This window comes from Amblyomma maculatum, chromosome 1 (assembly GCF_055883805.1).
Source record: "Amblyomma maculatum isolate TAMU_Amacu chromosome 1, ASM5588380v1, whole genome shotgun sequence".
NCBI lineage: Eukaryota > Metazoa > Arthropoda > Arachnida > Ixodida > Ixodidae > Amblyomma > Amblyomma maculatum.
In genome coordinates this window covers 372,147,783-372,169,242 of record NC_139344.1, presented here as the reverse complement: position 1 = coordinate 372,169,242, position 21,460 = coordinate 372,147,783, and the positions used below count along the sequence as shown (strand labels likewise).

The window sequence follows — 21,460 nt, the reverse complement described above, 5'->3', positions numbered from 1 at the left end:
GGTTTCCTATGGGCTTGGTTGTGTTAGAGTTTGAGTGCGATTGTGTGTGTCAGGGGCTTGATACTGAATACCGAATGGCACAGGAGCTCATATGAGCTGATATATGTCACAAATTCATAGGCGCCTAGTGAACTTGAAGCTCCATAGTGCTACAAAGACGCGATATAACGCTTTTTTTACACAGTTACAAAACAGTGCTGGCCAGATGATACAGCTCGTTTAATGGCCTATTATGGCCACCACTTGGAGATCGTCCACACTTTTCCAGCCAGGCGCACACTGACTCTCTGTTGTCTTCACGTCTTCGCAATGCTCAGTCATTCCATAGGTTAAAACACTGACGCTAATTTAAAGGAATTAAGTTTTAATGTCCAAATAAAGCCTTCGCATCATCTTCCACCAAGCTGAATCTACCAAATAAAATGGGAGATGTTTTAAAGCTCAACTAAGGGGAGTACGTTTAGGTTGAGAGACGTGAACGTTTACCAGCGCCAATAATGTATTGCAGTTTCAGGTAACCTGCCACTAAAATTGTGAAAACAGATTATGAAGAGTGGGTAGATAAAGCTGTTATGCTCTTAAATATATGCTGCGTACTGAGTCAGAGTTCCGAGCCTCATGAGAACGTATTTCCGTGAGGATCAGCTACGTCCGATTTTAATGCTTGCGTGTGTATGTTGGCTTGAGTAACGAGGCAAATTATCTCGCTTATATGCCCGCTGGATTTCCTACAGCGCTTGCGGTACATCGCTGCTTTCACCGATGTAGTATGTTGTTCTACTATTCTCGCGATGGTTTACTTTTGTCACCTGAGTCATTTATGAGCAGACTAGTCGCTGACATACCCTGCAAGTCTGATCCGACTGTAGAGCGGGATTTCTATTATTACCGCCACCATCTAGTACCGGCTTTTCCTTTGGAGAGCTTACCTTTCCCCTACAAATAACTTACTGCCATCGGCTGTTTTGCTGAGAGCTGTTGGTAGCCTGATCTCATCTGAAGGTGTGGAAACCTTGAAAGAGATGAAATTTCGGATCGCAAAAGTTACAGTTTTTATTATGAGACTGACTCACTTCTCCAATAGCCACCGTACAGGACCTAACAACTGCAACATGGGCAGTAGTGTCATCCTGCGTGTATGTAGCACAGGGTGAAGGGGATCTCCTCTCTCAAGATATTTTAGGCGTAAGTATACCAGTGAAGTGGGAGACGTTGCAGCAACATTGTGGATTTTTGAGTGCTTAAGCGCTCGGCGGCTAAAGATAGGAAAGCTCTTGCTAACGGCGACGTGAGAATACGTGAATAGGCATATTTTACGGGGGACGAAAAAACGCAGTAACTCTCATCGGCAGCGAATACTTCAAGCAAGCCATTAGTGAAGAATGAAGAAAATAACGAAATGATGAGACAAGCGCCGTAGTCGAGAATTCTGGAAAACATTTGGTCATATGCTCTTCTTTAACGCGCACCACTAACATCGCACAACCCGCAGGCGTTTTGTGCATTCCTCCGTCTAAACGCGGTTCCCATGGCCGATTCCTCGGCATTGTACTCGGCAGTCAAACACCAAAACCACCATGCTAGAGTGGCTTATCGGCGCAGTGCGTCTCGCATTTTGGTGTCACTAGCACACAGCCTATAGCGGCGGAAGCACAAGAAGTCAAAGCCTGGCTGCAGTGGCGGTGACTCACATGAATGTGCGGCCACGGCTGCCCAGCATGATGTGGCAGTGAGAAGCACGAAGAAGACATTGGTCCAGCGGCGGCCGAAGCGGTCAATGCTCCACCAGCCTACCGCGTTGGCCGGGAACTCGACCAGCGCCAGGTACAGGAAGTTGAGGAACTCGTTGCCACTAAGATGCGTCACGTTGATGTGCAGGCCGCCGTAGGCGCTGCTGTTGGCGCACCTGCACGAGACACGCCACCGTTCTGAGACAAAAATTTGGGACGCAACTTTTACCGGAAATACTTGTAAAAAAAAGCATATAATAATTAGCTTACAATGTGGGCAGCTTCTAGCCCATGCTTATAGCTGGGGTCGTTTTGTTGGTCAGTCCAATAGTAAGTGAATGTTTCCTCTCCCCCTAATACCGGTGTGAGAAATAATAATTGGAATACTTAATGAATTTATATTACTCCTGCAAAGGAGGTCTTCAAGATGAATTCAGAAATTATTCACCTCCAAAAAACAATTTAAGGACAGTTGCGCTTGACCTTGAAGGGAAATTACATGCTGGTGTTAATAAATACGCCCATCTGCGTTTACCGCACCAGATCCCTTTTCAGTATGTGAACCTTGCTCGTTTATTCACTAAATTGATTATATTCGCTCAGTTTTTGCCTCTATTATCTCAAATGTGTTCATTAGTGTACACTCTTAAGCTACCAAAAATGCGTGAAGCAGCACTCGACATAGCACATGACCAGCTCATTAGCCCACATGTGCACGTGTTTGAATAATAAAGACTTTATTGCTGCTATTTTATAAATCCGCACTTTAACCAAGCCGTACGAATGGGCCTGTGGGTCATAAATAGTCTGTCTGTCTCGGGATTCAGGCGTCCCAGTCAGTCTGTCCGATTCCCATTCCATTCTCCCACTCTCAAAGCAGCTTCTTCAGTTACCAGCACTTCCAGCTCTGCGACGTCATATGCTCGAGATTTTTCGTTGCAATGCCAATGCCGACGCCATGTTTAGCGAAAAACAGAGCATTTAGCCCCATCTCCCTGCCGACTGTACAATCAAATTAATAAAATTTATTACTTATGGTAATAATACTTCACACCTAAACAAGGCTTGGTAAGATGATGTTCGTAACATCAGGGTGCCTGAGATTGGCTCAACAGAAACATGCATTTGCTGGTAATGTCTTAAGATACACAGATATTTGAAATCTGCAGTAGACATCTTGGCTTTGGCGGCATTTTATTTATTTATTCGTATGTAAAAAGAGTTCAACGCAAAAACGATGGTGAAAAACAATTTCAGTCCGCTAAAAAAAAGCTTGTCGAAGACGGAGAAATTCGGCATGCGCGAATTACACTAGACCACACACGAATTGCACTACACGACATACTACTCCACTGCGGTATACCCACACATGAATCACACTACAGGAGGTAGTGCTTCAGTACAGTACTGTACACGAATTACAGTAGACAACATACTACACCACTGCAGTATTTACACTCAGGACCGTAAGTCACGCAAATCCCAACGCCTTCTTCAGGCCCCTGTTTAACTCACTTGTGCGAAAAAAATACTTAGTAAACAGTCTACAACTCTCTGTATAGGCCTTACTTACAGAACCACTTGTATTATATATCATTCAGAAAAAGAATTTTTTTTTTTTGGCCTGTATGTAGTGCGCGCGTTTGGCACTCAGGGGGTCTAAGCTTCATTTCCAACATAGGAAACTGAATCGCTTTATTCTATAGAGTTATTTCCATTTTCTGAAATACCTTCGTTACAGGAACGGTCTTAGCAAGTTTGACATGGTTTATAACCTTGCCTAATTTGTAGACTTTATTTTCGAATTCCCAAAATATTATTTCCGACGAACGCTCCATCATCTATTCTGGGAGTCCAGTCTAAAGGGCTCTTTGATGCTGCCGCAATAATAATTAGAATCATTATATTAGCTAGTGGGTTGGTGAAGTGCTTTCGGATTGTGCGTTCAAGCAGGGTGTGGAACGGTTTTTGAAGATGCGTTTATTTTTAACGTTTGTATAACCCGATAAAAAATGACCGGGGACATTTGAGCTTCGCCTTTAAGGATAGGATGTGATAACGTAGGCGACTACCCAAAATATACAGCCAAGTTTAAACCAAGCCGAATGAATGTACCAGCGCGGCTTATACAGTAGCTTGCCCGAGTCGGCATCCAAGAGCGCTGGAAAGCTTGTTCAAGTTCCGCCTACCCACCTCAAATGATCAACCTGAATTGAGGGCTCCTCCCAACTTTCTGGCATGGCGTAGTCTCGTTAGGCCCGATCATGTCAGCTGCCTGGTACCGCCTTCCGGCTCCATGCCAGGGATTTTTCACCCACAGACTTTACGTCGACCCCGGATTTCTTGAGTACGACGACTTAAACGAGTTAAAATGTGAATAACAACGTAGTTCTTAACGTTCTACTCCCTCCTAAGATGTGATGTGCTTACTTAAGGTAAATACACAAAATCATCATCATCATCGTCAGCTTGGCTACACCCACTGCAGGACGAAGGCCTATCCCAGATTCCTCCAAATAAGCCGGTCCTGTGCTAGCTGCATCCACTTGACCTCTGCAACCTCCTTAACCTCATCCGCCAACCTAACTATCAGTCTTCCCCTGCTGCGCTTTCCTTCCGTTGGAATCCAGTTTCTTACGCTAAACTACCTTCGGTTATCCTCTCTTCGCAATATATGTCTTGCCCATGCCCATTTTTTTCCGGATTTCCACTAGAATGTCAGCAACTTGAGTTATTTCTCTTACCCACTTTGTATGCTTCCTATCTCTTAACGTTACCACTACCATTTTTCGTTCCATAGCCCTCTGCGTTGTCCTCAACTTAGGTAGAACCCTCTTCGTTAGCCTCCACGTTTCAGCCCCATAGGTGAGTACAGGTAAGATGCAACTATTGTATACTTTCCTCTTGAGCGATACTAGTAAGCTGCTAGTCATAATCTGCGAGTGCTTGCCAAATGCTCTCCATCTGTATCTTATTCTTCTTGTTATTTCCTTTTCATTGTCCGCATCTGCGGTTACTACCTCTCCTAAGTAGACATATTCGCCTACAACTTCCAGCGCATCGGTACCTATTTTAAGCCGCTGTTCCTTTCCCAGGCCGTTCAGCATTACCTTAGTCTTCTGCACGTTGATTTTCAAGCCTGCCTTTCTACTTTTCCGGTCTAGGTCATCAATTATTCTTTGCTGTTCATCCCCTGAGCTACTTAGCAAGGCAATGTCATCATTCTTTGCAGTTCTTCCCCTGGGTTACTTAGAAAGGAAATTTCATCAACAAATCGCAGATTACTGAGGTATTCTCATCTACCCTTATCCCTAACTGCTCCCATTTCAAGTCTCAGAATACTTCCTCTAAGCAAGCCGTGAATAGTACTGGGGAGATAGTGTCTCCTGTATCCTTGTCCAACACCTTTTGTTATAGGAATTTCGTTGCTTTCTTTATGCAGAACTGTGGTTTCTTGCATTCACTACATATATTTTCCAGAACTCTAACGCACGGCTCGTCTGCAGCTTGATTTCACAATACCTGCATGACCGCCAAGTTTTCAACTGAGCAAAACGCTTTTCGTAATCAATGAATGCTATGTAGAAGGGCTGATTATATTCTGATTACTTTTATATTACCTGGTTGATGGTATGGATACATTTGATAGTAGAGCACCCTTTCCGAAAACCTGCCTGATCCTTTGCATCGTTGCAGTCTAAGGTTGTGCTGATTGTATTAGCGATTATCTTTGTAAATAACTTATACTTAACAGACAGCAAGCTGATTGGTCTGTAATTTTTCAAGTCCTTAGCGTACCCTTTCTTATGAATTAAGATAATGCTTGCGTTCTTCCATGGTTCCGGTAGCGTCGATGATCCCAGGCACAGCGTATACAGTGTGGCGAGTTTTTCTAGCACAATATCCCCCCCCCCCCCCCCATTAACAAATCTATAATTACCTAATCCTCTCCAGCTGCTTTCCCCCTCTTCATATTTTCTAATGCTTTCTTTACCTCGTCCTTCGTCACTGGCAGAACGTGTAGACAGCTTTTCTCTACCGCCAATCTCATTATTGTCCTGACTACTTTGGCTACTGTAGAGACCAGTATTGAACTCCTCGGCTACTTTGACTATCTTGTGCATATTCTCGATGACATTGCCCGCCTTCTCCCTTAGCACGTACATCCAATGTTTGCCTATGTCCAATTTCTTCTTTGTCTTCCTAAGGCTTCCCCTATTCTTTACAGCGTGCTCAATGTTCTCCATGTTATACTTCCTTATATTGGTCATACTTCGGCGTTTCTTAATCAAATATTTCGTCTCATCAGACAACTTACTGTATTCTCTCTAACTATCTTACCGCCTACTTCTAGAGAGCAGTCAGCAATGATATCTCTGAAATTATTGTTCATTGCTTCTATGTTAATGTCGTCATACTAAGTTATGGCTGAATATCTATTTTGCAGCGAGATCCTGAACTCTTCTGCCCCCTTCCCCCCTCCCCCTGTCGCCGCTAATTCGTTGATGAGCTTCTTTCTTACTAATCTGTTTTCATTCCTCTTCAAGTTTAGAGTAATTCGAGATCTTACTATCCTTTGGTCACTGCATCTCATTTTTCATATTACCTCTACATCCTGCATATAATGGCAGGGTTAGAACACAGTACGAAGTCAATTTCATTTTTAGTCTCCCCGTAAAGACTTTTCCATGTCCACTTTCGGTTCTTCCGTTTGCTGAATGACATGTTCATGATTCCTATGTTATTGCACTCTGCAAACTTAAAAAGTAACTCACTCATAATATTCCTAGAGTCAATGCCATAGTCCCACATTGTCTGGTCTCCTGCCTGCTTTTACCCTACCTTGGCATTGAAGTCGCCGATTAGTACAGCATACTGAGTCTTTCCTTACTCCATTTCCAATTCTGCATCTTCGTAGAAGCTCTGAACTGCCTGGTCATCATGACTAAATGTAGGTAAGTAGGCCTGTAAACGTTCAGTTTGTATCGCTTAATAAGCTATAGTTATGATGCCTGCCACCCTTTCATTAATGATATATAATTCCTCTATATCACCAGCTATGTACTTATTCACAAGGAAACCTAGTCCTAGTTCTCGCCTCTCCGGTAAACCTCGATAACAGAGTACATACCCGTCCTTCAGTGCAGTAAATGCCTCATTCGGCCTCCTAATCTCACTAAGCTCTATAACATCCCATTTCATACCCCCTAGTTTTTTTAACAGCACTGCTAAACCAGTTTCACTAGCTATGGTTCTAGCATTAAACGTTTCCAGGGTCAGTTTCCAATTGCGGCCTGTCCTGAGGCAGAAAAATTTAGCACCTCCACTGCGTCACAGGTCTGACCGCCGCCGTGGTCAGTTGCTCCGCAGCCGCTGGTGACTGAGGGCCGGGGTTTTATGAGTCTATTCATGAGAGGGTGTGGTCAATTACTGCACCAGCGTAGCCAACACCTATTCTGGTGAGGGAGTACGTTGCCAAAGGTGTTCACCGGCATCAGGTTGCACCCCAAGCCTGTTCATGCAATTCCATCGACACGTGGATTTTTTTTTTTTTTACCGGTGGAGAATTTCGCGGCAACGGGGTTCGAACCACCATCCTCTTGAATGCGGGGCAGATGTTCACCTTTACGCCACCAATTAAATATGCACGTGTTTTACTACGAAATGTTTCTGCTGGAGACTTCATTTGTAGCATTATATTCTAGGACTAGCCGCACAAATGTTTCATCAGTATGAAATCTTCCATCAGGACGGACATGAGACAATGCTTTCGGGAGGTAAGAAAAGTTTTCTTGGGACCTATAATTAAGTGAGTTACACCACATCTTTGCGTAATTTGTGTCTATCATGTCTACGAAGAGTTATAAATGGTCTTAATAACACAGTGACTCACTGGACGAGGGTCAGAATCAGCAGGTTCTTTCTTATCTTGGGTTTAGTGATGAGGTCGAAAATAGAGCCTGATTTTTCCTCTTCCTCTTCAGCGCTGATTCCTTGCTGAACTTTCTGAAATAGATAATCATTAGCAGTTTCATTAAATACTAGTAACTATAGAAACCTCACAACTAAATAAGCAGCGATTATGTACTAAATGTACTGAAAATGCTATGGCCACTGGGGCTTCACTGTAACGTAAAAAGAAAGCCTGTGTATTTTTTGTAGTAATAATGACGCTGCTCCTTGGACGAAGCAATACGTGCTGCTGCTTCAGCATGCCCACCATCATATTTCATCGATCACCCACTGTTGACAGGCAATCATGCCTACAACTTATGGCCATCTACTGACCATCAAGAACCATGGCGATGCTGTAATTTTGTCATGTTTCAGTCGTTAATGGCGGGCGATGGACACCATGCGGAGGACATTGATTCTCCATGGTACGAGATGGAGATCAGAAACACCAAAGGTCACGACAGCCCAATGTAGCCTTGTGATTCAGCAGGTCAAGTGCGGCCGTGTGCAGAGCGTAAATATATGAAACATCTTTGAAGTAGGTGGAGGCAGCATCACAGAACAAGTAGCTGTAACACTAACCTTGAGCTTCAGGTCGAGGTCTGCCGGAGGTTCAACTTTGTTGCGTGCGGCGATGTTACGCAAAATGGCTGACGCCTCAGGTATCCGGCCCTGCGACAAGAGCCACCGCGGAGATTCGGGGACGATCCTACAACGAAGACGTAAGGCCCATCAGTGATGGAGAAGGGCTGCTAAGCTCACTGTCGATGCTGTACAAACATTGTAATATAATCAAGCCCAGAAGCTCACCTGAAGAAGAATAAGAGTGGCACAGTGGATGAGGCGCACACTATTGCCAGCACCATCCAACTCCGGCTAAGGTAGGCGACCAGCGGAAGCAGACACATGCCCAGTGTCCAACCCATGCAGGACACGCCAAGCATCAAAGTACGCTGCTCGGCACCCACTAGTTCCAGCACTGCACACCCGCGGGGAGTAGCAATGGTTCAATTGGTGAGCAGTGCGCTCGTTAAAGAAGGGCGGGCGCAAAATTACGTCCCATGAGAAGAAAAAAAAATATTTAAATGTGCTTGGTGAAATATTTCTATGCGTCTAAAAAGCGTGCCGGTAAGAACAAGTGCAAGAAAAGCTTTCTATATTTAATTTAGAAACTTGACAACGCGTGGAGACTTGGTTTGGTTTTATTAAAGGAGTTAACGTTCGAAAGCGACATTTGCTTTGAGGTAGCTAGGCTATAGTGCAAAGCTCCAGACATTTATAGTGCCTTGTGTTCAACACACACTGACATCGGACGTCGCGCAGGTAGCAGGTGCTGCACAGGCTGGTATTTAGCCACATAGGATTGCCACATCACTCAGCGAAAAAAGTTTACAATACATTCTTTCACATTATCATTCGCCAGAAAATCTGAAACATGCGTGGTACAAAAAGCAGAAAAAATTGCGTTAACTTTTCAAAAAGCAAACGTTCAACCCTTGCATTTTTCTCTAGAAGTCGCAAACTTTCGGAAGTACCATCTTATGTCAGCAGATAGCGAAGCTAAAAACAAACCGAAAAGAAGAAATAGGGGTGACAAACATTGCTAGGCACATCTACACATATCTGCTTTCGCCTTTTTTTTTTTCATTTCAAAACGGGTAGCCGCAGACCTCCCCCCCCCCCCCCCCCCTCCCCGTCTTTTTCTTGTCTCACTTGCAGTTTTGTGTATTGTGGGACTCACTAATGATGTAGGGCAAAGTCTCGATCTGGGTGTCCAACAGCGCGTTGATGAAGCACATGACGACGAAGACGGTGAAGCTGGTCGAGAGCGCGGTGCCGAAGCCCGCGAACACAGCCACAGCTACGACGGCGAAAAAGGCCGGTTTGCGACCGTACCTGCAACATAATGAGGCATCAAGATTCAATTTGTTTCCTTACACTTTGCAATACCGTCCAGTTTCTTTTGTATTTGTCATCTATTTTTTTTTGTAATATACAGAAACACCTGCTGTTTTTGAGGAGGGAGACTGTCCTATAAAATAGCAAGGTCTTCTTTACATGATCCAATAAACAGGCTTCGAAGTGCACTATGGGCGTTGATAATTCGAGTGGCGTCATAATAGTAACCCCGCTGCTCGTAATTTATACGGGAGATATTAACGGGCGCCGCCTATCTTGTGATGGAGCGTAGACCTGAAATTCGTTTCCATAAATATATATAGGTGCTGTAGACAAACATATAGCATAAATGGTATTGCTTTTTGCAACGTTCTTGGAAGCAATGGTCTTTACACGAGCGAGGGCAATACGGAACACACTGCATTTCGTGACGAAGTGTCTCGAAAAAGGTGTACCCCCCCCCCCCCCCCCCCTTTTCTGTCGCCCGGTATAAATACAGTTTTCAACAACGGCATGACAGTGCCTAATTGAACGTAGGATAAGGTGATTGTATGCCCGATCAAGAGAAGGTGACGTTTAAAAGACTAAGAGTTGAACACGCGCTAAGCGCCGCTGTTTAGCAATCTTCTCTACGCTGTCGCCCCGCCGGGGTGGTGTAGTGGTAAGACGCCCGACTACTGTGCCGGAGTACCCGGGTTCGAACCCAACCTGGGCGGCTGCGTTTCGATGGAGGCGAAACGAAGAGGCGCCCGTGTGTTGTGCGATGTCAGCGCACGTTAAAGATCCCCAGGTGGTCGAAATTACTCTGTAGCCCTTCACTACGGCTCCTCTTTCTCTCTCTCCACTTTCACTCCCAACTTCTTCCCTTCCGTTACGGCGCGGTTGGGGTGTCCACAGAAAACAAGTGAGGCAGTTACGGCGCCTTTCGCTTCCTATAAATAAATCAGTTATTTTTTTCTCTACGCTGTCATCGCAATCAAGTTCGGCAGCGGAATCTTTAAGCAACCTGTTCGGACAACCACTTCTCCTAATTGAATTAAACTACTAGCTTTAACCCGGAGCTATAATGACGAGGATGCCTGTGCCTGTCTTGTTACTTGCTTTTTGTCCCGCAGTATGCATTGATCTTAGTGAATTTGCAATTCCTTTTGGCGTCTATAAAGTAATGCCTGTTCTGGCTGCGTTATTACCGTATAAAGGAGGGGGGGGGGGGGGGTACTTAGACGCTTCAATAAAGAGAAATTCATTTGTAATTTACGGTACGCCTAGATTGCCCTACTACAGGAATGCATCAGTATCTCAACCTGACACACACAAAACCAACAAAAAGTTAACCGCGGTTTATCCGAGGCAGATCTATGCTACCCTGCGAAAGCACTTAATTGCCCGTGACCGAACGCGTGCACTATGAAGTCAGAATCTGGCGGTCCAATAAGGAGTCAGGCCCGAGTCTAGGTGGTTCTAGTGTCGCGAAAGTTTATACGCATGGTTACATGTAGTAAAACGTTTTGTCGTAGCTTGTTTATCTTGTTTGTCGCCCATGTAGCACAGACGTATACAGTGATTACCCCAGACACTGCTGCTGTACCTAAGACTGGAATGGTCACGCAGCGGGCATCTGTAACGCACATCGAATCTGTAGTTACTCCGCACGCGCAACGCGTGCAGCGAGGCTGTCGAGTCGGGGGCTGTAGTGCGGCACACTGCCCAGCGCTGCGAGCATGCGGAGTAGGCGGCGGCGCAATTCTGACGTCACGCGCAACGCACCTGTTGCTCGGCGCATTCGCGGTAGCCGCTCCGACTCCGCACGGCAACCTTGGCTTTACATGGCGTAGTTACGAGTTCACTGCGAAACTCATCGATCCTGTGTTAGTGGACACCTAAAACAGAGACACGAAGGCGAAGCTCGGAAAACGTTCTGAATACTGCAGAGGCGTAAAAACTGTGGGGTTTAAGCAATACTTAAACCTTGTGATAGAGTGAAAGCTTTGAGTGTTGCAGCGATAGCCGCTTTAACACCCGCGTTTCAATTCATGGTTTTTCATTTATTTTATTTAAATTAGCTCTTGAGGAAAAGAAGGAGCTTTATACTTTTGAGTGGACGCCTACACCTAACCAGGTGAAGATAATGTTTTCATATTGTTGCCTATATATTGTACATTAGTTTATGAGGAAGGAGCAGTATCTGCCAGACTTTAAAGTAAGAAGATGGTAGTGGAAGCGAAGAGAAAGAGGTCCCCTAGACTATACGGAGTAGTTTGGTCAACTAAGGGCCTTTAACGTGTGCAACATCGCACAACCCAGGTCTGCGTCTACGTTAATAATAATAATAATAATAATAATAATAATAATAATAATAATAATAATAATAATAATAATAATAATAATAATAATAATAATAATAATAATAATAACAATAATAATAATTGTTTCACAGAAAAGCAAAGACGCAGCATCTATCACGTTGTTCTGTGGACGCCTGAATCGCGCCGTAAGGGAAGGGAGGAAGGTGGCAGTGAAAGTGGAAAGAGAGAAAGAGGATCCGTAGTGGAGGGCTATGGACTAATTTCGACCACCTGGTGATCTTTAACATGCGCTAACATCGCACAGCACACAGACGCCTCCGGACAGAAGAGAAAATAGAGAACAAAGGAAAAGGAAAGAGGGAGAGAAAGACGCGTGCCGCAACAACAGCCGTCGTCCACCACAGAAGCAGTGGCGGCTGCAGTAACGGCCTACAACAGAAAATTTGGTGGCTGGCTAGCCCCCGCAGCAAGCGACGTCGACCTACCGTCGCAGCCCCGTAGGGCCTGGAACTGCCACCCTTCACCACCTCCAGGCAACGGAGGGAGGTGGCTCAGCTGCGGAGCCATTAGCAGGCCCGTGCATTTTCTTTTCCTTCTTCCTACAGTCACACCACCAACAACAACAATAGTGAAGCTTTCGTGGGAGGTGAGAAGGGTGTCAGTTCCTGGCCCTACGGGGCTGGGACGGTAGATCAAGGCCGCTTGAGGCGGGGGCTAGCCAGCCACCGAATTAGTGTCTGTGATTGATTTATAGGAAGAGAAAGGCGCAGTAACTGTCTCACTTGTTTTCTATGGACACCTCAACCACGTCGTAAGGGAAGGCAGGAAGGTGGGAGTGAATATAGAAAGAAAGAGGAGCCGTATTGGAGGGCTACGGAGTATTTTCGACCACCTGGGGATCTTTAACGTGCGTTGACATCGCACAGCACACGGACGCCTCTTCGTTTCGCCTTCTTTTCTTCGTTGTGTCGAGTGTATGCGGGCGAAAGAAGTGTGTTAACCGCTTCCTTAAAGCGTTTGGACAAGAGGCCTTAGTCGGAGGAGCTGCTGCTGGGCGCTTGGCAGTACAAGAGGAAGGGTGTCCAGGCAGTGCGTGCTCTTTGCCGTTCTTTCTGCGCCTGCGGGCTTTATACGCGCTTGTGAGGCTAACTACTGTATTGGTATATATATATATATATATATATATATATATATATATATATATATATATATATATATATATCATATGCCTTCTCCCACATCGTCTCCCATCATGATCTTCTTTCTTCTCCCCTTCCTCAGTGCAGAGTAGCAGGCCAGATTTGAATTATTCCGGCCAACCTCTCTGCTTTTCCTTTCAATAAATCCATCTATCTATCACCCCTGCACCACCCCGGTCGGGCGAACATACCGAAGTAGTTGTGGCTGTAGGAAGAAGGAAAGGAAAATTTGGAGGACGCTTAAGCTTCGCCTTCAAGAGTGGAACGCGATAGCGTTATTGCACCTCGTCGAGAAAACTTATTAAACTCAAGGTTATTGGGGCATCCTCTCACCGGTACCCGCGCGGCTCGAAGGGGAGAAGCGGGTGAGCGAAGATAGTGATCTAAAGAAAGGAAAGACGCTTGATTCTACAACCCGTGAGGGTGCACGGCGAAACGTCAGGAGCGAGTGGCGCGCCACGTGTCGGGGCAGCGCCGCACATTGCGAGGAGGGGTTCTTCTGTGTTTGCCGCAAGATGGCTCTGCATGTGCGCAGAGCGCAGGAGAAATGTAGCGTAAACGTACTTCGCTACTCGTGTAACTGCGACTTCTGTAAGTAACATGCTCATAATTACCGATATACACCGCAGTATAACGTTCTACGGCACGTTTCTAAGGCAATACCGCATTCACTAGAAGCGCTTTTGTACCGCTTTCAAGCATCGAACTCGTGGTTCAGTGGAAGACATAGGAAGCGTGCTGACCGGTGAAAATCGTCCGCAGTACACTCATTTCCAACGTGAAAGTCACGCGAGACTAGACAGAATATATGCATCACATGAGTTGGTGTCCTTATGTACTGCCTACGAAGTCAAGCCCGTCCAGTTTAGTGATCATTGCTTGGTGATGGCAACGTTTGGGGAAAGACAGAGGAATATTCGATTCAACTGGGACCTATGGAAATTAAATGTGAGGCTGTTGGAGGATGAGGTCTTCGTTAACGCAGTAACGGAAGAATTCGAAAAGTTACTTGAAATGCAGCCCCCCCTGTTTTGCAGTCGAATGGGAGGAATTTAAACAGCGAGTTAAAATGAAAGCCATCGAAAGAAGCAGCCTCATAGCATACCAGCAAAGAGAGAATGAAACAAAACTCCAGCAAGAACTGGAGTTCTTGATAAGCATGGAAAACATTCAGCCAGGTAATTACACGAAATAAATAAGGGAAGTTAAAAGCCAGCTGGAAGGTGTGGATGCGAAAAAATACAAAGCGGCGATTGAACGCGCTAGATCAGAGAAGCTCTGGGCAGGAGAAACGCCAACTAAGCGAGCGCTATCTGACGAAAAAAGATATGCATGTCAGAAAGAAATACGCCAGTTATCAACCGGGAACGCAATCACATCGGATAACACCGTTATCAAGAAAGTGGTTGCCGATCATTTTAAGGATCTGTTTAGTTGCTCACGCGAGGCAAAAGACGGATTCCAGAAATTCCTTTCGCTTATGCCACGTCTCGATGAAACGGTCAAGAAGCAACTGGAGCAGCCAATTACTGAGGGCGAAATAGAATGCGCAATCGACGCCCTCGCCCTAGGTAAAACACCGGGGCCTGACGGCCTAGGAGCGGCTTTTTACAAAGTTTTCAGCACGAAGGCAGCCCGCATGTTGCATAAGGTTCTGGATGAAGCTTACGAAATAAAGAGTGCCCTGTCTTTTACAACTTCGCACATTGTGCTCATACCAAAGAGTGATGATGCGGATAAACGTTTGTTGGTAGGGTCCTATCGTCCGATCACTCTTACCAACGTAGACTACAAGATTTTTATGAAAGCTCTGGCCAAACGCTTGCAGTCAGTGATAACAACTTTAGTTGGACCGCACCAGACTTATGGCATAAAAGGCAGAAGTATAGCAACTAATGTCCATGTTGCTCGGAGTATTCTTGAGTGTTGAGATGCATTTGGTGACCGCGTGGCTATGATGCAGCTCGACCTGGCGAAGGCGTTCGACCGTGTATCGCACGAGGTTCTGCTGTGCGTTTTGGAGCATTCGAACGTCGGTACTGTTATAACCGAGGGAGTGAGAATGGCCTACACGAACTGCTCAACGCGAGTCATAGTAAACAGGGAACTCACTGGCAGCCTGCCACTTTTGTCGTCCGTGAGGCAAGGATGTCCGCTGTCACCCTTGCTGTTCGCTGTTTACCTCGAGCCACTCTGTTTGGCCATTGCAAATAGCCAACTTATAACAGGTTATAGACTGCAGGCGGCCCATGTTAAAATCTTGGCTTACGTCGATGATATCGCCATTTTTTGCTCCGACAGAGACAGTATTCAGCATGCCACAATTGTTGTACAACAATTTTGTGAGTGCACCGGAGCCCAGATAAACTGGGAAAAGAGTCATGGCTTTTGGCATGGAGACTGGGAAGCCACGTCGGACAATTTTTGTAGGCTCAATTGGGCATCTGTTCCAAAACGTTATCTTGGTGTACCGCTTGATGCCTATCGCGACCCAGAGCCATATTGGGCTAACCAAGCGTTGTCTGCAAAAGAAAAGGCTGACGCGTGGCAAGGAAGGCAATTGTCGATGTTTTCCCGAGCCACAATCTGCAATCTCTTCCCTGTATCTAAGATCTGGTATGTAATTAATGTGTTGGGTGCCATGAGGATCAGTGTACAAGAAATTCATCGTGTTTTTGCTGTGTTCATTTGGGCTTCGACATGGGAGAGAACAAGTCGAACCAATCTTTTCCTTCTTGCCAAGAAGGGAGGACTAGGCCTTGTGCATTTATTTATGCGCCAGGTTGTATTGTGATTTATTTGTCTACGCGACCAAAACAATCCATTTCTCCGGACAGTGATTTAAGTCAGGCTCAGGAGACTCCTTCCAGGGTTCGTGGTGTCGTCATGTCAAAATATGTGCGGTGCCGTGACTGGATATCTGCGTGAAGTTATGCTTGCTTATAGGTTGTTAAATGTGCGTTTCTCTCATGAATATCTGTGCAATGTCACCAAGAAGAAACTCTATAGAGACCTCATTGACATCATTCCTCCCCAGCCATTGTACCGTTTGCCATACTGTGGAGGCCCCGGACAAGACGTCCTTAGAAGAGTTAAAAGAATGCCGGTAATATCTTCAGTCAAAACTTTTTTCTTTAAATTGCACACTAACATGCTACCCGTTAAGACATTGCTTCATAGCAAAGGCATCTTCGTACCCTGGACTACCAATTGTTTTTTATGCAAAAAACCTGAAACAATAGAGCATGTTTTTTTTTGCCTGCTGGGACCCAATATTTCACTGGGATGTTTTACAGCGCACGCTTAAGAAACCGTTACCACTCGATCCATATGGAATAAGGTTCTTGCCGATAGAAAGATCACAGGATATACCATATTATTTGATTATGCTTCTGGGCCTGCACTCAATAAGGAAAACGAGAATGCAATTTGAACATGCTGATCTTGTCGTGCGTCCTGCTCGCGAGCATTTTGTTGAAAGTGTCGTTTCACTAAGAGAGTGTTACCGAGCACTCCCTGATCCACCAGAATGGATTACCTTGCTTGATGTTTTGGTGTCGCTGAGAGAATTTTAATCCGTGTTTGCCGAAGCCTGGCTTACGCGTTTTATGCACTGTATTTCTGATTTCCCTTTCAAATGTCAAAGTCGGCAATAAGGAAAACAAAATCGTGGCTCAGTGGTAGCGTCTCCGTCTCACACTCCGGAGATTCTGGTTCGATTCCCACCCAGCCCATCTTGGAAGTTGCTTTTTATTTATGAAGTGCATGTTTATTTATGAAGTGCATGCCGGGATTTATCGCTCATGACCAACGCCGCTGACGACACCGGCTTTTCTGCGACACGAGCTCCTTAACGCTACCGCGTTAAAATGCACGGGCCTGCTACTGGCTCTGTAGCTGAGCCACTTCCGCTGCCTCGTGCGGACAGCAGAAAAAATAGAGAAGAAAGAAAAGGAAGAGGGAGAGAAAGACGCGCGCCGCAACAACAGCCGTCGTCCACCACCGAAGCGGTGGCGGGTGCAATGACTGATTGATTGATTTATGGGAAGGGAAAGGCGGGTTAACTCTTTCACTTGTTTTCTGCGGACACCTCAACCGCTCCGTAATGGAAGGGAGGAAGATGGGAGTGAAAGTGGAAAGAGAGAAAGAGGAGCCGTAGTGGAGGGCTACGTAGTAATTTCGACCACCTGGGGATCTTTAACGTGCGCTGACATCGCACAGCACACTGACGCCTCTTCGTTTCGCCTCCATCGAAACGCAGCCGCCGAGGTCGGGTTCGAACCCGGGTACTCCGGCACAGTGGTCGGGCGTCTTACCACTGCACCACCCCGGCGGGGCGCGGGTGCAATGACAACTTTTTCGCGTTAAAAAGAAGAGGGAGAGAAAGTCGCGCGTCACAACAGCCGTCGTCCACCACCGAAAAGGAAGCATGTGCAATGACGACCTACAACAGACAGAAATTCGGTGGCAGTATAGCCCCAGCCGCAAGCGGCGGTGACCCGCCTGTCCCAGCCCTGTAGGACCAGGGGCAACGAGTGAAACGGAGTATGGATCACTACCGCCTTGCCCAAATTTCTACCCTGGAGAGAAAGAAGAGCCTTACGAACAAATGTGACAGATACTGTGCCTTTCCTTTCCTATAAATCAACACACAATGTCAGCATGAGACAGCTGCTATGCGGTTAAGGTGTCCCCAGAAAGCAGCGGTTGCTAGGCAACGGCTCAAGGAGCGGTGCGACCAGGGACACGGAGTGGCCATCGCTACAGCGAAAATACGACATTGCAGCCATTGCATTTCTCGCTACATTGGATTGCAAAACTTTATTTCGTGGCTCAAGCAGGTCTCAGAGAGACTACTAGATGGCCGCTAGTTTATGGCTGGCGGCGACCTCATTAGCCTGCTCGATGGCCCATAGTTGGATCTTCGGGTCCGAGCTGAGTAGAACGGCTTCCCACCGCTAAGGAGAAGGGAGCTGTATTAATTCCACCGCAGGCGGATTATTTGAGCAATTCCAAAGAATGTGGTCGTATGTCGCTCCTTTCGCCGCATTTATTGCAGTTTTGGTTGTATCGGCCTGGGTACATGAGAGTAAGCAGCGCCGGATTTAGGAGGACGTGTGTTTGTAGACGGCGCCAGGTAACTTCGTTAAGGATTTGTGGGAAGGGAGATACGTGCGCCTTTCCAATCTGAAGTGGTGGGTGATATGAAAAGACTAACCCGACCCTCGTGAAATTCGGATCGGAGGGCGCGCTCACTGCCCGGTCGACGAACCCTCGGGCTTGCGCGTGAGCTGGCTCGTTACCCGGATTAGACTAGCGGGCCGGTACCCAGATTCAGTTTCTCTAATTGGAACAGGGGTGTTTTGCAGAATGCGGAGGGAGCTAGATGTGATGCGGCCCCTCGCGAAATTGCGAATGGCTGCTTTAGAATTACTGACTATAAGATATCAGCGGACGTGTTTGCTATTGCTAAGGCTATGGCTGCTTCCTCCGCCGTTTCGGAGGAGGTGGTTGCGATCGAGGCGGCCGCCATGGATGGAAAAACTTTATTTTCGTCAGAGAGCATGTATGGATGGTTCCGTGTTAGATGGCCATCAACCCATGGCTGACGGCGACCTGGGTGGCCCACTCCACGGCCCTGGTCTGGACGACCGGGTCTGAGCTGGCCAACACGGCCTCCCACTGCTCGAGGGAAGGATCACGCATAATATCCGCCGGTGGCGGTGCTATGCTACAGCTCCATAATATGTGGTCATAGGTTGCCAATTCCTGACACCATTTGCACTCCGGCTGAATGTCCGGGTAGATTTTGCTCAACACGTATGGGTTTAAGAAACATCTAGTCTGCAATCGTCGCCAGACGCATTCCTGCGCCTTCACCAATTGCTTGTCCGGGGGTGGGTAAATCCTCCGCTCAAGTTTGAAATGATTAGTAATGTCATGAAAGGATACCAGCCCATCTCTCGTGGACCTTCCCGGAACGTCCGGCTCACCTACTCGGCTGACGAAACCTCGAGCATTCATGTGAGCAGTCTCGTTCCCAGGATTCCCAGAGTGTGCTGGTACCCAGACAATTTCCGCCTCCGTAGTCCCTCGCCCCGTGGCCCGATTCAGCAATCGCGCCGCTGTGACAGATATTCTGCCCCTCGCCAAATTTCGGATGGCTGTTTTGGAATCGCTGAAGATCAAGTCAGCATTACTACTAGTAATAGCTAGTGCTATCGCCGCTTCCTCTGCAGTTTCTGGGGAGCGGGTTTTGACTGATCCGGAGGCGATCAAGCGTCCCCGCCCGTCCACCACCGCAATTGCAAATGCGTCCTTGTCCCTATACTCGGCGACATCTACATAGACTGCCCCGTCGTACTTCCCGTACTTAACATGTAAAGCTTTGGCTCTTGCCTTCCTGCGGTCCTCGTGATGTATTGGATGCATGTTCTTGGGCAAAGGTTTTATGTACAAGCCCTTGTGCATTTCCCGCCTAATCTGAATTTTAGTGTCACCAGCTGGAGCATCAACTCCAATGCCGATCCTTTCCAATATGTCCCTTCCTGCTTTTGTTTTTGAAAGCCTACCGAGCTGCATCACCAAGTGCGCCTCCCGTAGTTCTTCTAGGGTGTTGTGCACCCCTAATCCCAGCAGCCTTTCGGTAGACGCATTGTGAGGCAACCCAAGGGCCGCTTTATATGCCTGCCTAATCATAGCCTCCACCTTGCCTTTTTCCGTCGCGTCCAACTTCAAATAAGGCGTCGCATACACTATTCTACTGAGCACAAACGCCTGCACCAGCTTACACAAGTCCTTTTCCTTAACACCTCTCTTACGATTAGCGATTCTCCTGATTAACCTCACGGTAGCATTGACCGTATTTTTAAGCCTTTTCAAGGACTCGCTATTTTTCCTGTTAGTCTGCAGATACATACCCAGGATCCTGATCGTTTGAACCTCAGCGACCGGTACGCCCCCCACTTTGACCTCTAAAGGCGGTGGCGGCACATAGTGTCTCGCATGTATCCCTCTTGGCTTGTCCCTCAGCACAAAAAGCTCGGACTTGGGCTGAGAGCACGAGAGTCCTGCTTCCCCTGCTAGCTCCTCAACAATATCCACCGCGTGCTGTAGAGTTTCTTGCAAATGTGCGTCACTGCCTCTTGTTACCCAAAGAGTAATGTCATCCGCATAAAATGTATGTTTAAGTCCCGATATCCCTTGCAGCCTGGGTGGTATCTTGATCAATGCGAGATTAAATAGGAACGGCGATAATACCGACCCTTGCGGTGTCCCTCTGCCCCCCAATGGGAAGGGATCCGATTTCATTTCTCCGACTATAATCTCCGCAGTCCTACCCTCCAGAAACGATCTGATGTACCGGAAGGTTCTACCCCCCGGTCTTATGTCCGATAGGTTCCTCAATATTGCCTCATGGGTAACATTGTCAAAGGCCTTAGTTAGGTCGAGCCCCAAGATAGCCTTGGTGCCCGTGCCGTACCCAGGATCAACAACGTCTTTTTTTAGTTGTATCATGACGTCCTGCGTTGATAAATTAGCCCTGAAACCAATCATTGTTTCAGGTATCAACTCCTTGTCCTCTACATAACCCTGAAGCCTGTTCAGGACCACATGCTCCATCAATTTGGCTAAACACGACGTTAGCGAGATGGGACGCAGATTCTCAATGCAGAGCTTCTTCCCTGCTTTAGGAATAAATGTAATCCTAGCATGCTTCCACTCTGGCGGAATCTCCCCGGCCACCCAAAATTTATTCATCAAATTCGTGAGTGCCCCTACTGACTTGAAATCCAGGTTCCTCAGCATCTTATTAGTAACCCCGTCCGGACCCGCTGCGGACGTGGTACGAAGCTGACCCATTGCAAACTCCACCTCCGCCACCGTAAAGTCTGCATCTAATTCAAGGTTTTCCTCTCCCGAGTAATCCGGCAAGCAACCGCCCGCCTCTGTGTTTATGTAACGTCTTCGGAGTTCATGTATAAACTCCCCAGTCGTGCCTTGATACCGATGCACTAACCTAGCCATTTGCCCCTTCTGCGCAGATTTGGTTGCCGTCGGGTCTAAAAGGTGCCTCAACAACTGCCATGTTTTTTTGCATCCGAATTGCCCATTCATCCGGTCACAAATCTGCCCCCACTGTTTGCACTGCAACTCCAATGTGTACGTTTCGATTTCTCGTTCTAACTTGGCCATCTTTCTACGGAGCACACCATTATGCCTTTGTTTCTTCCACCTCCGAAGGAGACTCGCATGTGCTTCCCACATGTGTAGCAATCTGGAATCAGCCGTAGAGCCCTCCTCCTCCGCTGGAACCTCTTTTGTGGTACTCTTCACGGCCTGCTTGAGTGCCTCAACCCAGGCTCCTAAG

The 21,460-nt window shown here is 46.8% G+C and overlaps 1 protein-coding gene across 1 annotated transcript in view; it reads right to left on the bottom strand.

Moving 5' to 3' along the window:
• The window catches only part of LOC146208199 (beta-alanine transporter-like), a 47,367-nt gene that overhangs the window by 12,201 nt on the left and 13,706 nt on the right, over positions 1 to 21,460 (bottom strand). The window contains exons 3-7 of the mRNA XM_084587222.1: positions 9,427 to 9,581; positions 8,496 to 8,664; positions 8,268 to 8,394; positions 7,624 to 7,736; positions 1,692 to 1,906 (exon numbers count right to left, since the gene is read on the bottom strand). Coding sequence (XP_084443348.1) covers positions 1,692 to 1,906; positions 7,624 to 7,736; positions 8,268 to 8,394; positions 8,496 to 8,664; positions 9,427 to 9,581 — 779 coding nt within the window. The remainder of the gene's footprint in view (positions 1 to 1,691; positions 1,907 to 7,623; positions 7,737 to 8,267; positions 8,395 to 8,495; positions 8,665 to 9,426; positions 9,582 to 21,460) is intronic.